The following is a 17,391-nucleotide window of genomic DNA, read 5'->3' as shown; positions in this document are numbered from 1 at the left end:
CAAATTAGTCTTGCACATACAGTTGAATGATTTTGTTGATAATTACAAATATTTTTCTTATTGTTTAGTTTGTTTCCTTGCCACATTTTAAATTACAAGTAAAATCTAATCTCTTAAATTGACCGAGTCAGAATTTCTTTAATAATGCTACCCATACTTGAAGACAGAAATGTCTCTGTTTATTCTATTTTCAGTTATTGTGCAGTGCCTTTCCAAGCAAGAAATAATAAAGAAAAGAAATTTGCTACTGTGCAACAAAAACTATGTTATTAAATCAGTTTCTTTCGAGACATCTGAAGTGTGTAGGCACAATGGAAATGTTATTAACCTCTTTGGCATTATTCCACCCAAGTAACAGCATCCATATGGCACCACCACCTTCTGCAGCAGTCTGGTTTCACCCCCAAATGTAGACACTAAAGTGAGTAAATACAGTTAGACATGGCAATTAAGGAGTTAAGAGCTGTAACTTTTATTTTTTTGCTTTTCTGCCACTCATGAGAAGGATAAACACTCTTGTTGCATTGACTTAACCAAAAAACCAGAACAGAAACCAGACAGACTACCTGCAAAGATTCTGCATTCAAGCTTTCAGTTAAAGCTCAAATCACATTTCCTCAGAAGAGAGTGCATCACTCTTTTGCATAAACATCTTATAACAGGTTAAAAATCTGACCACTGAATTCCATATACCTCAACTGCACAGACAAGATCTTCTTCAAATGTGCTGCTCTAAGACACCTGGGTACAAACTGGTGAGCCTAGCAAGCTTTCAGAGCTTATGGGCATACTTTAAAAAAAAACACATCATTTTTGCTATATGACAGGTCACAATAAAACTCTTAGTGAAATATTGGAAAGTACCAGGAGAGAAAAAAATCAATACCTTTTATTAGACCAAACAGCAAAGCAAGGCTGACTTACAATCTGAACTTAAATTAAAAAAAAAAAAAAAAAAAAAGAAAGAAAGAGAAAAAAAGAAATACACATACGAACAAACAAAACAAAAGAACACTCAAACAACCAGCCAACAACAACAAAAAAGGGGAGAAAATAAAACCAACCCACAAAACACACCAACCAAACCCCAAATTACATTACATTCAATAATGCTAGTTTCCTAAACAAGATCTGGAGGGCCAGAAGGTCTGAAGATCAAATATGACCTACAAGGCCCCTGTTTTCTTCACTCTAAGAACCCTGAGCAACTGGCAGGCCAACCACATGTGGGATGCTGGGGTCGAAATAGGACTGAGAGAAGAGAAGGAAGACAGATTCATACAAAGTCTGACGTGGCTCTTCTACCAGAGAACAAAATAATCTGTAGTTTATAAAGACTCAACTCTCCCAATGTCACTACACTTTATAATATGAGATGTAGGAATGAGTCACTGAACAGGCCTTGGAGTCATTATTCTACCAAGATGGAAATGCCTTGTAAAAATTTTGATTAAATAACAATACATCACTAACTTTACAGCTTAAATGAAAATTACAACTGGGATTTTTAAGAAAGCTTGAGCTGTTAGTTTTGTAGCATGTCTTTGGTATGAAAAAATAACTTCAACATTTTCTATCTCCTTGACTGCAAGCAAGATCCATAATTTCCTTGAAAAATTAATTCCAAATTTTGTTCAGTTTTTAACATTTTTCTTTTGCAACACTATCAGGAATAGTACTCCCTGCTAAAAGTATTTGCAAGGATTTCACTTCATGAAAAAGAAACGCTATAGGGGAAGGAAAAAACAATATCAGAAGGAAAAGCAGTACTATTTAATCTTCAAAATGTTAAATCCACGCTACATGATAAACAGCAACACCTCCACTTAGACAACAGCCTTCAGTTTACATTATATTTTCCTATTTCCCCTTTGCAAACAATGAGGAGGAGCTAAAGGTCATAGTCCTTAGAATAGCGCCTTCACTGCATCACTCCCCCAAAGAGCAGAGCAGCCACAGAACAGGCCACCTAAATCACACTGCCTGGGGTCCTTTTCTTGTTACAGCCCCAGTCCCGTCCCAAAGGCCACAAATCCTGACCCAGTCTGCAGCCACAGAGGCAGCCACAGAGGCTCAGGACAGACGGGCAGCATTAGAGAGGCAGCCCAAGTGTGCTGTGAATTCACATCTGCACTCACACAGGCACAGAAACAGGGGAGCTGTATGTGCACAGCACCCCAACTAATCCCAGCCTGGGACAGTGAACACTTGGCCTGGGGCTGTCCTGATGTGACTCTTCTCTGGGCAGCAGCAGAGCTGCTGAAGCCACTCCAGCTGACAGAACACCTGAGCTGTCCTCCAAGAAAAGAAGAGAGCTAGTTTTCTGTTTTTCAAAGAGGTATGTTTGGTTCCAGTTTTTAAAACAAACACGCAGTTATTTGAGTGGAAATCACCCAGTAGGACAAGAAATACTTTATATTCCAGCTAAGGCACTTGGTATGACCACAATCCATCAAAATATCTCACATTTACAGTCAGGAAAAGAACAACAGTAAATCAGTGTGTTCATATTTTTGTATTTACATGGGGTGTTTCCACACAAAATACACATCCCATAGCAAGTCTGTGGTAAACGACTTCAGGTAGGTATTTCTAATAAACATTATGGATTTAGTTTTTTCTTAAGCCTATCGTAGTAGTTGCCTCTAAGTGAATTTATTGTGTCACACCCTATCTCTGATACAAACTTTTTATGCAATATGCAAAGCACATCTGAACACCAGAAATGCTCATGCCCATGTAACTATGGAGTAAGCAAGGAAAAATCACTGTGGTAGGTGGCAGCAGTTACATCTATATTTCCCCTTAATACTACTCTGGATCCAATGATACATATTAGATTTTATTGGGATGAGTCTCTGTAACTGTTTAGAGAGACTGAGATTGCATAGATAATCTTTGGCATTCATGTGGCTGTCAGTCAGAGGAAGCACTTCTATTCCATGAATTAATTGATCTTTTCCTGCAGGCAAAATGGTCCTTCTGCCTTGGACTCCAATCACATTGCTGCTACTGAAAGAGACTAAATTTACTGTAATCCATTGGTTCTATCAACTAGAGTGCCTCTCAACTACAGCACACGCTCCCAGTGTACACCATGCACAAACAAACTGACTTTAAATTCACATTGTCAAGTTTGCAGACAATGTGCATCGTGCTAACCTGTAACTAAAGAAATGTAGTGCTTCTCAGAGGAAAAACTGTCTTGAGAGCTGTTCACCTTTGGAATTGTTCATCCCCTCAGAAACTACTGAACACAAGGACCCATACAGAAGAAATGGAAGACATTAGATTCACAGGAAAACATTTAACATCATCATCTTAACATGAATTCCTGTCTCCTCCAATATCCATAAAAACAATTCAGAGTTCTGAAGAGTGTAAATTATTATACCCATTGCTGAGAGAAACGGAAAAGGAGAAGAGTACTGTAACTTAAGGTAAACAAAGACAAATAAATCCCATTTGACAAACTCTATATTCATACAAACCTGTTAGTAATGCTTCTCCACTCCTGCAGTTTCTAAATCTAATTTTCAGACAACTGAGAGGATACAGGGAGGATATGAGTTACTTCTTCTGAACAAAAAAGAGACAGATCACAGCTAAATACACCCAGAACTATTTATAAAACTACCACTTGGGTAAATTCATGAGAACCGCTACCAAATTAACATATCACCATAAAAAGTAAGCAGGATAGAAAAGCTGATGCCATGAAAATAAGTGCTGTGGTAAATTACTCAGAAGTACTAGCCCAGTATTCCAGTCCCAGAGTTGCCTTGCCAATATTTATAGATGCCAATTGATGGTACTAAGGTGGAAAGACAAATTAATAAAAAATTGAAAAGACGAGGAACAACCCCCTTTTCAGAGATGATGTAGCATCATTTAACCCTCAGGAAGATGAGCAGAGACTGTGGTCAACAAGTGGTACACAGTCTTCATATTGTGTAACACACAGCATTTGTTAAAACTCTGAGCTTCTAAACCGGCAACATTCACCTCGTCTCATTAAAATCAGACTAGAAGCATGAATGTAATTATGAATATGATCTCAGAGGAGTTTGGAGGATTTCACTAGATGCCTAAGCTGTTACTATCACCACACGTCTTTGCCAAAAGTAGCAACCCTTTTGCACAGGAGGAGGATGGGGAGAATACAACATACTCCTCTGCATCTTAGCCACATTTGCTTGAAGTGCTCATAAAAATGGTGTTACATTAAGTAACCAGACTGAAAAGTGGTGCACAGATACATCCTGCTGAGGTGTTCTTGCTTTTGGAAGTGGCAATTTCTGCAAGAAGAGATTGCTGGCAGCAGTAGCCTGATACAGCCCAAATCCTCAGACTGTGCTACAGCCCTTTGCTGCGTGATTCCAGCTGCAGACAAACACACTGTCTCATAACAATTTCAAAGTTATGTTGTTTTCTCTCAGTTTAATAGAATTCTATAATTTTTAAGCCAGCAGTTGCAAAAATATTTACCTCAGCAGCAACTTTTCTGATTCCACCTGTCAAATGCTAGGACTACAAACCAGTGTTGTGTTTTAACTGATGCATTATAAACTGTCACAAAGACGATTTGTGCTGTACAAGAGTGAGAAGCTGGGCTGGAAGGAGAAAAGAAATAATCAGCCTTTTTCTCTATAACCTCTTACATAAATCCAAGCATTTCAAGCTACAAAACTTCACATTCAGAGGAAGGTCAGGCCCAGTATGGAACTTCTCAGCAGTTTCATAATTTATAAGCTAAATTAAAGGACACAACTATTGTGTTTTCACATACAACAGATTATTGGGCATTACAATGTGTGTACACTTCTGTGTTGTGTACTGGGGCTCACAGGCCTAAATACAAGAGCTCCAATGACGGGTAATTTCCATTTCATCACTATGGTCCAATACAACATTTACATGTCAGCATCAAGCCATCTCCACTAAACCTCTACACCACACTGAGAGAAATCCAACAACCACTTAAGGAGTTAAAAACACCAAATTTCCTCAGTTATGTGAGCACCAATGGAAGGCAGGGTAAGACTATTTGAAGAAAGGACACATGAATAAAAGAATGCCCTTACCACCTATCAGTATAATATTTTCTTATAAAATTATATTATAATAATCATATAAAGATTAATAAAGAAATCCCATAAAAACGCTACTCATGACTCTTGGCAACTTTTCTTTTAACATCAGGTTCTTTTATTCTCCTTCAAACTGTGGTAAGAACAACAGGACTGAAAAAAATGCCATTTTAGAAATTACTGCATATATGAATTTACAAGTTCCAGACAATCCTTGGGCAAATAAACTTCACTATTATATCAGATAACATGTGTCAGCTTCTGTGTACTAAAAAACTTTCAAATTTCAATTTTCTTTTTCAGGATGCAATTCTGGAGTAGTAAGTTTTTGCTGGTATCTTTAATGCTTTTGTTTTCTCAGCTCAAATCAGTTTCTGCAGGTAATATTTTCTGAATGTCACAATAAATGGAATTCACAAACTAACACTTTTGGGTTTTATGAACAAAAATCCACATCAGAGGCAACAGCTGATCTGTTTTGCTTTAATGGTGGTTTTTCAAAATCCTATATATCAATCGTAGGCCTGGGTAATGAGGCACTTGCATTAACATTTTTTAGTTTTATTTTCTCTTTGAGAAATTCTGTTGATTTTGAACAAGGCAAAGCCTTTCAGAAAGCAGAGATTATGCTGCAAGTAGAAGATACAGCTCTTTGAACAGATATCTTTGGTAGCAGGTTAAAGGTCTGAAGAAGTCTCCTCCACCTGAAAAAACACTCCCTTCCAAGGGATCCTCTTTAAATCTTATGATGAGAAAAAAACCTCGAAAAGGGAGACACTACACAGAGCTCCTCCTTAGAAGAACAATCCTGAAAGCAAAACCTGATGCAAGCCAAAGAAGTACATCTGAAATCTTATCCCTGGTTTTCATTGTGAGCCAGAACAGCTTGTGACCTGATGACAGCGTTGTTCCAAAAGGGAATGTGAGCCACTCTGTGCTGGTTGAATGGGAATGCCTCAGCCGATCTGCACACAGAGTGAAAGCACAAACAACAGTCAGCATTTAGACAGAAGAACCCATTGCTGCACTGAGGATGGGGGGAAAGGGGGAGAAAGCATCAGGATGGAGCTTTGTGGAACCCAAGTGAACAAACAGAGGCAATAAACCCTATTGTTTTATAAGCAGTTAGTCTTCTGACAGCCTCCTCCTGTCATCCACTCCCAGAAACCAACACTGGTACTGTCTGGAACAAAACAAGGTGTGTGGCCAAAGAAGTAACAACAAGACAGATTCTCCTCAAGACAAGTAGAATTTCCTCAGGTGCTGACACAGAATCTTTCTACAGCATCCAGGAGGCAACAGGCAGGTTAAACCATGCAACCAAGAGAACTAGAGAGGACAGAATTAAGAAGGTCACTGAATCTCTTCTACCTTGAGCACTTCTTCCAAGGCTAAGGAGAAAGCTCTACTTTTCCATCTAAGAAAAAAGTTCCTGAACTCCATCTCCTTAAAGAATCTTCTAATGACCTTCTCTGGTTTCAAGTGGTACAAGCTCTCAGAGTTAAGGAAATCAGAAGTCAAAACAAACTGTAGATTTCAGAGGGTCTGGAGAGGCAAAGAGAGTTTCTTAGATGCAATTTCTCTGCCTACAAGGCAGAATTTACATCACCTCCTTGGTTTTGGTTCAAGAGAGACACTGAAAGACTTGAACAGACAGGAACTGAAATTCTTCTTAAAATAGCAACATCCTGCTTTTAAGTTCTCAAAATTAAAAAAACATTGGAACTTCAGTATTTGGCTTTGCCAGCTTCCACAACCTGTTTTATTCCACATACCAGAGGCACCACTCTTCCATCAGAAAACACCAAAAACATGCCTGGCAAAACACAATATGCAACACACACCTCAACATTATTCCAGGGTACCAATTTCCACTCTGAAAAAACTTTGCAGATTAAAGCAATAATCTCTAAAACACAGTAAATCCCTTTCCTTCCTGACATATTTATGGGAATCCAGCCAAATGTTTCTTCTGTCCCTAATTTAAAACAAAAAATACATAAAGAATCACCTACAATTGTGCTGTATCCCACACCAGATTGCCTTCAGAGTTCTGTATATCTTTGCATCTTAATTTAGGGAATTTTGAGACTCTGTAAGTGAAATACATAAAAAAGCTTTCTAAAAAGGGAAGCAGTACATTTGAAAGACAGGTCAAAAAGAAGGAAAGATTAATTTAAAGGAAGTGCATATGTAAAGATGAGATGACAGAGCATCAGGCATGTGAACAGATTAAAAAAATGGCTGAAGAGCATCTTTTCTGAGAAACAGCTGAGAAACTGTAACATAGATTTATTGTAAAAAGAAAAAAAAATCCCACCCCAACAATCAAAACCACCACAACACATGAACCCAAAGCAACAAAACAACACAATTTACAAAAAGAAAGAAGCATACATGTACTTCTGTAAGTGATGAGAAGAGGTGCAACTGCTTTCTGACAGAATGAGGTGAAGGAATGAGAAACACACAGGAACAAACAAGAATGTTTTCTCCACAACTGTGAACAAACTATCAAATACACTGCAGAGGAATACATATTAATAGATGTCTCATTACTCCAGAAGCAGTGCAGACAATTTTGAATTGTCAGAAGATAGTTCATCATGAACTAGACAGTATCTTATCTTAATCTTTCAACATACCAAAGTCAGATAATTGAGATGTCAGCTAATCAAAAGCACTATTTATAGGTGCTTCACACAGAGAAATTGTAGCCTTTAAAATAAGTAGCATGGTTAATGCAAATCAAAGTGAGCAATTCTGAAGGGCAGTATGAGCTGACAGAACAAAGACCATTCAAACTGACCTCGGTGGTCAAAGCAAAACTGACAAGTGTATTTCTACTATTTTCAAATGAAGCTAAATAAAGGTATTTGATGAATGAAACGATCAGCAGATACAAGGGACTTTTGTATCAGGTTTCAAAGAAAATAAAGATCTTTCCCATTTCCAAAGAGATTACTGGATGGAGGAGGAAATAGCAGCTGTCCAGGAAGATGAACATTAAAAACAACTGTAACCAAAGACGACAGCAACAGCAGCAGGAAGATTTCTCTCCCATTTGAAAGGTTGTTTCTTGCAACAGAAAGAGCTGATCTTACTTGTACAAATTAGTTGGCTGTTCAAGGATAAATCTCTTTTCATCACACAATTAGTCAACCAAGGAAGAAGTCAGAGAAGGATTTTGCTTATTAAGCAAACCTCCCATCAATAAAATAGCAGTTAACTAGCCTGGATTAACTATACACACAAATCCCTTGATTAACCACATGTTGCCTCTATGATGTTGGAGCAGTTCTATACAGAGAGATAAACCTGACCCACTGTGATCTACCAGACTTACAGACTGCTACAAAGAAAGAAGCAACTGAGGAGCTGGTCAAGTCTGTAAGCTAACTAGTTAAAAGCCAACAAAATCCACAAAATACTTAGTTTTTTATCACCTGGAAAATTAACTTTGTTGTTCAAGTTACTAAAAAAATTACAAAGAACACATTTCCAGCATTAAAGATACAGCAATTAACAATGAATCAAGATTAAAAGTAATCCAGTATTAGACTGAGATTAACAACTGAACCAGTTACATGATCAGTTCAATTCAGCAAATGGCTTAGAATCTAAAATTAAATTAAACTTAAATGTTACAATTTTCATTAAATAAACACAACAAAAGCCCAGAAGTGTACCAAACTTCAAAACTACTAGTTGAAGAGATTTAACTATTTGACTTCCAGATCAATATTTAAGTCTGAACCAAATCTAGATTTCAATACTATATAGTAATTAACCTTTTCTGTCCCACATACAATCTAAAAATACAGATATTAAAAAAAGCTTGTAAGCTACCAAGCTGGTGTTCTCTACAACTGCTGGCACTCTGATGTTTCTCAGAACAAAAATTTAAATCAAATAATAAGGTGTAGCACATGCCATAAAAAAAAAAAAATCTTTAATATTGTGAACATTCACAAATTTGTAGACACTTTTTTTGCTCTCCTGGAACTAATTCAATTTTTTCATTTTATTAGCAAGTAAAGTTACAAGCATTTCTTACTACCAGGGCTGCCTTCATATGGTGCAGTTTTGTCTTCCCTGCCTGGAAGCACTTCTGCTCCCTCTCAGCTGTTCAGGAACTGCCACTGTCACAAACTGCTGGACTGTGCACTCAAGGCAAGGCTCTCAAGCTCAGCCTTTACTGGAAGGCTTTCACTCTCTGTACTAATTTCTCTATCTCTCCCTTTCACCCAGCCATTTAAAGTCTGATGGGAACAAAGTCAGGTTCCTCTAGGGTAGGAATTTTGGTAGGAATTATTTGAGGTATTTTGGCTGCCCTGTGTAGGTTTTTGAGGGTTTATTTTATGTGACAGATTAAGAAGAAAAGTTGAATATTTGTATTCAATGAAAATGGCAGTTCTGCAGTTTCAATGAACTGTAATGCCAGGCTATTTAATGGAAAATTAAGGTGGTCTTGTCTAGAAGGAAAGGTTTTGATATTTTTCCATAAAGCTGTTGATGACAATAAAGACATCTTCATAAGAAATGAGTAACAAAAGAGAAAAGTGCTGCTCTGCTGTAGTCAGTCTTCATCAACAAAGCATTCAAATATTGTTTATAAATAAGCATCAACACTCTTCCAAAGCAAGCCACTAATCCTTATGTTTGGAAAATGTAAGGCCAAAGCTAAAACGTTTTTGTATAAGTAGTCCAGATTTAACAGCAAACAAAATTTTTAAATCTTGCTGTAACAAAAACTCTAAATAAAGGCATCTTTTTCTGGGCACAGTTTGGAATCTCTGGTGTGCCCTTTGACAGCGGGAAATAGAGGAGCACTAACAGCTCAATAAGAGCTCAGTGAGACCTCACAGAAAGAACAGCAGGAATGAGAAAAACACTGAAAAATTAAGCTGAGGTCTTGCTGCTTGCCAGTTTTATATCTGTCACAAGGACAGAAAATTTTCAATGCTACACAAGCCTAACAGGGGAAAAAAAATCCACTCCGCCAAGTTACCAGAGTATGAAAAATGTTTTTTGCCAGTGGTGAGGATAAATCGGCAACCACAGATAGAGAACATACTTAACTTAAACCTGACGTGAAAGTTCTCCAAGAACGGCTTTACAATTGCCTCAAAAATGAAAACTTCTGTATGTGTACACTTATACTCTGATACTGCTGTTACCTTTAATGAAAACCTTTAGAAATTCAGCTCATGGGGAAAGACAGGGCTACATACAAAAGAGAGCCAGGCTGACAAGAGTCGTCCATACAGCACCAGCAGTTTCTGACCTCCAAGAACTCCTTCCCACAAAACCTAAAACAAGCAGGAAAACAGCCTGAAGTGACTTTTGTGTGTGTTTGTTTTGAGACCTCATTATCAATAATATGTTGCTTTTTAAGGCAACAAGCAACTTCCTGGAAATTACAAGTAGAGAACACAACATGTTATGAGGATTTCTATTTTGCAGGTGTGGTTTTTTGTTTGCTTGTTTTAGATGAGTTGCGGGTTTTTTAAATGTAAGTCACAAACTCATTAATTACAAATTACCTGTGAGACATAAACCACTTAATTTTTAAATGCAAGCAGTGTGACCAGTGAAAGCTAATAAAATATTGATAGATCATTTTGAATGCTTTGGTTTGGGAGGGACCTTTAAAGATCTAGATCTAGTCTAATTGGGCCTTGACTTGCAACACATGCAATGAATCTATATTGACATTTTCAAAAAAGCATTAGTTCCCCCAGGGAGCTGTGCACCAATGCTGACTTTGATCTTCAAATAAATGAATAGACTTACACTGGTTTTGGTGTGAGCGGGTTTCAATTGTCAGAAATGATTTAGCTGCACAGTATGAAAGACAGAGAATGAGATAACGAGGAACTTTTCCCTTCTGTACAATACTCCTAATGAAATTCAAAGGCAGAGTTCAAAAGGCACCTCTTTATACTGACACTACAGATTAATCAGAAGTTAGGGATATTTTCCTTGTATAAATGCTCAGCTTTCCATAATACATTATCTTTGTTGCTAAAGAGATTTTTTTCCAGCACAATTTCTGATCCACAACTCTATACAATTCTTCATACTAAATCAGAAGCACAAATTCTCAGCAACACTCCCACTGTAATACAAACTGCTGTAAGACTGAGAACAAAGACATCCCTTCCACTGCTTGTCCTCCACGATACTCCATTCTCTAAGGCAAAGTTATGTTAGGAACAAAGCGCAGCCAAAACCTTGCAACAGTCATCTCACCACACAGCTTTTATGTGGATTTACCACTGCATTCTCAAGAGTTGCTTTCTACTGATGTTTCTCAGTTACCAATAATAAAAAGGAGGGGAAAGACAACTTCATTTGATAATGCAATCCACGACTACTGAACTGCAGTATTTGCATATTCTCTCACACATAGGGACTTCAAGCTTTTATTGTGTTTCCTCTCAGTGTGAAGCAGACTGTCAGCAATTACTTTTACATTAGCTGAATTACTGAATCTTGATATTCACCTCCTCTCTCATTCCCCTCCCCCTAATATATTCTTTCATCATTCCTCAGTGTACAGAATGTAGATATGCCCTGCAGCTACTTCCTGCTTTTGCATCAAGGGAAAACATCCTCTCCCTGGTCCAGGATTTTAAAAACCACACAGATAGGAACCATACAAAATCCATCATCATTTTTTATAAGCTTGCTCTATACCAGCAGGATCAGAGCAAAACAACAGATACCATCTCTGCAGCTGTTTTCACTCCTTTGATCCATCAGGGCTAACCTGCTTGCAGCATGTCAGTGACCTCTAACACATCAGACCTGAAATTTCAGCTGCTTATTTCATATTTCCGAGTTCTCCTTTTTCTCCTCCTAACACACACGACCCTTCCCCTTTAAGCAGGGAAGGAGTCAATCCATTATCTACAAGGTCAACACTAATCTCCTATACAAATTCTGATATACCAGCAGTATTCTTAACACACCCTCTAATATCCAGTGAATAACAATTAGAAAATAGCAAGAGACATAAATTGTGATAAATTGTATATATTGCATTAATAGAAGTTTAAACAGAAATATGTATGCACTCAGGATCCATATAAAAAACCCCTGCTTCTCAATAAAGTGTTTTGTTACATTACATTGTTGTTATGACATGCTCATTACATTGCTTCCTGAAACCCAGGCAGAAAAAACCAAAACCCTCTTCTAGCAGCTCTATTGGAATTTTCTACATATAAATCTTTGATTAGCACAAAAACAAGCAAGCTCTTTTAAGAAACTACTTATGTTAAGTATTATGTTCTTTATCACACTTCTTGAGCTAAAAGCAACAGTTAATATAAAAAAGCAACTCGAATGGAGTCTGAGGAAGAAGAGCTACTGCAAAGGAGCAATTAGAAGAGATGTCACAATCAGAAATTATTTTCATATTCTTTTACATATATACACATATTTACATCTTTTATATTTCTTGATTTCCAACCCCTATCTTGATCCATTTTAGAAGGAAGCTCTGACAACCTTTTATGACAGGAATGCCATTACCTCTTGATTTCTAGGAAAAGAAAGCTTCACACCAGCTATTTTTAAACGGAACTTTATACAGGTCACTGAAAATATTTTATTACAGTTTATGAAAGCTCCAATGGAACTCAGACCATAAGCCATTCACAGACTGTATAATGTCAGCAAACATTATGGACATGTGATCCTGAACAGCTCCAATGTAGCTGTCTTCTTGTGAGAAACATGCCTACCAATGACCACAAAAGAATTAAAACGAGTAACACCCCCTATGAGGAGAATAAAGACTTTTTACAAGTTGGGAATTATTTTTACACAAAATTTTCACTATAAAGCCACTTTACAGTTGCTTAAAACCTTATTTTAAGAAAGAAATCCAAGTGAAGAAAGTCATACTAATCATCTTTCTTATTACTTTTCCTCATTCAGCAGAAACTGCTCAACTGCCTCCAAGGATGACCAGAATGACAAATACTATTTCTATTTTAAAAATCTTACAGCTATTTTACTGAAAGGCTCCAGTATCTCCTCCATTTTGGAAAGGCAACCACAAGCACACCTACCATCCTCTGTGAGTGATGTGTACAACTTCTGCTAAGCTCAGACCTCAAAAATTTGTCCTTTTAGATGGGAGTGTGGAGTTGCTGGAGTTCACCAGCTGCACTCCCCAGGGCTCCTGCTGCAGTGAACTCTCCAGGTGTCACCAAGGGGCCAAGCAGGAGTTTGGATGCAGGCACAGCTCTGGTGCTGGAGGTCAACCTGGCCCCACAGGCAGGAAATGTGCTCAGAGCACTCCCTCTGTCGATGCTGCGATAAGAGGGAGGAAGGCAGAGGAAGCAACATCTCTGGAACGTGTAAAGAGAAACAGAGGAGGGGGGAAGTCGAGGGCAGGGGATAGAGGAGAATTTAGAAAATTTTAAAAAAAAAAAATTAAGGTAAAAACAGAAAAAGGGATTGCAACTAGTAGAGAATAATCACACTCTTACATAGACTGAATTCTTTTGATTGCACTACCTCTTGGTGTAACATTCCTTTGGTGTGTACAAACTGGCTGCAGTATTCCACAGCAAAGCACCTTTCTCAACCAATTATGTAAAACCACACAGACAACAGCTGTCTGCCAGAGAAGTAATCTAACTGGTTCAAAGGGCACAAGACTCTCTCTGGATCCAAACTCTCAACTATGGAGGCAGCAGAGGTGATCAATGTGATTTCACATAAACAAAAGCAGCATTTCCTCTCTTCCCTTTTCCAAACAGCAGAGCTTTAACAATACCTTGGAAAACATTTAGATGAAAAAAATATTGATGAAGGAAATGTTTAAGCATAGTGATGAAGGCTTCAGCTGCATAGCTTTATTGCAACATTATGACACAGGACCCACACCTCATTCAATTCACTAAACTGGCTGTGCTTTGAACACGAGTAAAGGCTGCACAGCAGAAGAAAGGATTTTCCTTCATTTACTGTAGAAGTTGGGAGGTCTGTCAAGTGACAGAAGGAGCTGCACAGCTGCTTCATGATGGTGGAATCACACTTCTAATGTTGCATTTTCTAAATTTGGTAAGCAGTACATTTCAAACCAGGTTTCTCCATATCTACTTTGTTTTCTGGACCTTCAGCTTCAGGAGGGCAGTCTGATGTGTGTGGTCACCCCACACTCTTGCAGTTGAGACTGAGTTCCCTGACCACACACCAGTCTAAGTAGTTTCAAAACAAAACCAGAACAAAACAAACTCAAAAGCAACACCAAACAAACAACCCACACATACAAGTAAGTCTCCACAAAACACCACATCTTCATTTCTCAAACATTTAAGGAGGGGGACCAAGCTTGTTTCACTGTGTTCATGATTACCTTACCTTTAAGATCTTTGCCTTATCCCCTCCTTTTTATGTTGTAGAGGAAGGACTAGCACCATTATTTCACTCAACTCTCCTGAGAAGTCCATTCCAAGTGTAAATTAATTCATTTTAATGTACTCTACCTATAATATCATAGGAGAGCTCATAAAACATCAGGTACATGTAGTATTTAGTGTAAGGTTTGTGGGGTGTGCTGTAAAAAAGCACTGAATCTCAGTATATGTATGTATAACAAACATAGGTATGGATATAGGTATGTATAACAAACTCACATGCACTCATCCACAGGGCTGGGCTGAAAACACTGCAGTGCCACACAGAAAATAAAAATGGTTAATATAAGAATGTGTACAAGTAATCTAAAAATAAAACATTAGGAATCAGAACCGTGTAGTGCACAAAGAATTCACCTATTCTCTTCTGCATCTGAGATACCTTACAAAAATGCTAACTATGTTAAAAATGTTTAATAAAACTGCTTTCATTTGATATCTCACAGAACTATTTTACTTTCATACTTTGCCTATCTTCACCTCCTTGAACAATTTTTCTATTTGTTTGCAAACTATGAGAATCACCATTTAAAGGTATGAATAACAATTAAATCATATCTACCTTCCCTCCACTCCCATTTTGCAAAGTAAAGTATTACTGAATCATGATGATTTGGGAAAGTCATCATCCAAATGAGTTTTAAAGAAGCCAGATGTGTAAGATTACTGCCCAGGAGAGGGATGGGTGGGTAAAAACAAAAAAGATGGCCTTTACTACCAAGCCACTGTATTAAAAACCTTCCTAAAGCTCTATCAATGCAAATTACTTTGTTGATTCCTTATTGTTTTACTTATTTTAAGCATGAAGGCTAATATTTGGGCTATGGAATAAACTGCAATCAGAAAAGTCTTACTGTATCACAGTACAAAGTTAGTGGGAAATAAATGTGTGGGAAGAGGATAAGAAACAAAAAAAAAAAAATTCTAAAAAATTATTTCCTATTACATGCCCTACTGCATACAGATTCTGCTCCATTCAGCAGTTACAAACCCTACCTCTCAATACACTACTGCGTTAAAAATCTTATCTGTTGTGACGGAAGGCAGAATTTGAGAGCTGTAAACAGAACCGAACAGAGCCCTCCAGTGCCCCAGTGAGCTGCGGCAGCCGGGGATGCCGCCTGCTGTCAGCACCGCCGGCTCCAGCCCCATCAACGCGGCCCACCGAGGGATAACCCATCTCAGCCCGAGCCGGAGAGCTGACTGAGAGCCGACAGCAAAAAGCTTCTGCTTCATCCGGTAACACACGGGTAGGGCAGCCGTGCATCGCTCCCGGAGCACCCCCAAACTCATCTCCCAAAGAACAAAGGGACCATTTATTTCCCACTATATTCCCAACGCCACTGTATTACAACAGGTGAAACTGTGTAAAACGTCTTCCCACAGAACGCAGTGCACTCAGTCCTTTCGGTGATGCCGCTCTCGGGTCCCCCCACACACAGCCCGGCCGCGTTTCCGCCGCCGAGAGCGGCCCGGACCCCCAGAGCCGCTGTCCGGACCCCCAGAGCCGCTGTCCGGAGCCCCAGAGCCGCTGTCCGGAGCCCCAGAGCCGCTGTTCCGAGCACCGCGGGCTCTGCCTGCAGGCACCGGCCGGTGTGGGGTCCAGGGCTGCCCGCGGGCAGCTGCCGCGTCTTTTGTTCCCGCCTTCCGTCATTCTCCGCCGGGCACGGCGCTGGGCAGAGCGAGCCGCGGGCACATCGCTCAGCCTGGCACCGCCGCCTGGCCCCGCACAATGGGGCAATTCATCCCCGTCCTCCCTCCCCGCCCCTGCACAGGTAACGGGCCCTGCCCAGCCCGGCCCGGGCACCCAGGCGCGGCCTCTTCCCCAAGTCCGCGGGTGACACCTCACGGGCAGCGGCGCCGAGCGCCCCGAGCCGCCCCCCGCTACAGCGACCCCGCGCCGCGGCCCCGGCGGGGCTGTGAGGGGCTGTGAGGGGAGCTGAGAGGCTCTGCGGGGCGGTGAGGGGAGCTATGGGGCAGTGAGGGGCAGTGAGGGGAGCCGCGGGGCGGTGAGGGGAGCTGAGGGGCAGTGAGGGGAGGTGACGGGAGCTGAGGGGCACTGAGGGGAGCCGCGGGGCTGTGCGGGGCGGTGAGGGGCAGTGCGTCCCCCTGACCGCCCGCGCCCCCCGAGCTCTCCCCGCCGCAGACCCGGAGCGCCACCTGCGGAGGTCTCTCTCCTCTCGGCCCGGCCCGGTGCCGCCACACCCCCGGCTGCCCGGGAGGGCTGTGCCCGGCGGGAAGGCGGCGAGGTCGGGCAGGCGATGCACAGGAAGGTTCGTAACCGCGTCAGCACCCACAGCGGCAGTCCCGGGGGCACCCGGCCGCCGCCAGCCCCGATCCCTCCGCCTGTCACATGAAAACCATTATTGCCTCGGCCGGGGGAGGGAGGAGAAGTTAAAGCCGTGGGGCGGAGGAGCGGAGGCCAGCGGCGGCCGCCTCCCCCCACCGCCCCCCGCGGCACACGGACCCACCGGGAGCCTCCGGCTGAACTCACCCATTTATGTCGAGCTGGGCTTCCCCTGGCAGCGACAGCAGGCTGAAAGTTTGGGGCGGGTGGGCACGGCGAAGGAAGGGGGCGAGGGACGCCCGGGCGGAGCGGAGGCGCTGACAGAGCCGCTCCCTCCTCCGGCCGCGCTCAGCACCCGCCGCGGCCGGGCTGCATCCTGCGTCCTGCGCCGCCGCTCCCCTCGGCGTGTGCCAGAAAAAGGAAATGTACAGAAATCAGGCGAGAGAAGGGGCTCAGCCTTCAGCTCCTGCAGCCACCCGGGTCCCCGCTGCCGCCGGGAAGAGCAGCCCGGGGCGAAAGCGCCCGGAGGGAGGAGGCTGTGCCGGCGGGCGGCGGGAGGGGCGGGCGGTGAGCG

General features: G+C 41.2%; 1 protein-coding gene across 4 annotated transcripts in view; it reads right to left on the bottom strand.

The window, feature by feature from the left end:
- Positions 1 to 17,153, bottom strand: part of SH3KBP1 (SH3 domain containing kinase binding protein 1) — a 212,329-nt gene extending 195,176 nt beyond the window's left edge. For 2 of the 4 annotated variants that reach the window (XM_083855046.1, XM_083855047.1), the window contains exon 1: positions 17,025 to 17,152. In XM_083855046.1, the coding sequence (XP_083711172.1) occupies positions 17,025 to 17,028 (4 nt within the window). In that variant the 5' untranslated portion in view covers positions 17,029 to 17,152. Of the gene's footprint in view, positions 1 to 17,024 lie in introns of all 4 variants that reach the window. The other 2 variants (XM_083855052.1, XM_083855050.1) reach the window with 2 other exon arrangements.
- Between the last annotated feature and the right edge of the window lie 238 nt (positions 17,154 to 17,391).

This window comes from Zosterops lateralis, assembly GCF_965231275.1.
Source record: "Zosterops lateralis genome assembly, chromosome: 2".
Lineage (NCBI taxonomy): Eukaryota > Metazoa > Chordata > Aves > Passeriformes > Zosteropidae > Zosterops > Zosterops lateralis.
The sequence above is the reverse complement of the archived record's forward strand: the minus strand, read 5'-3'. Positions and strand labels throughout refer to the sequence as shown.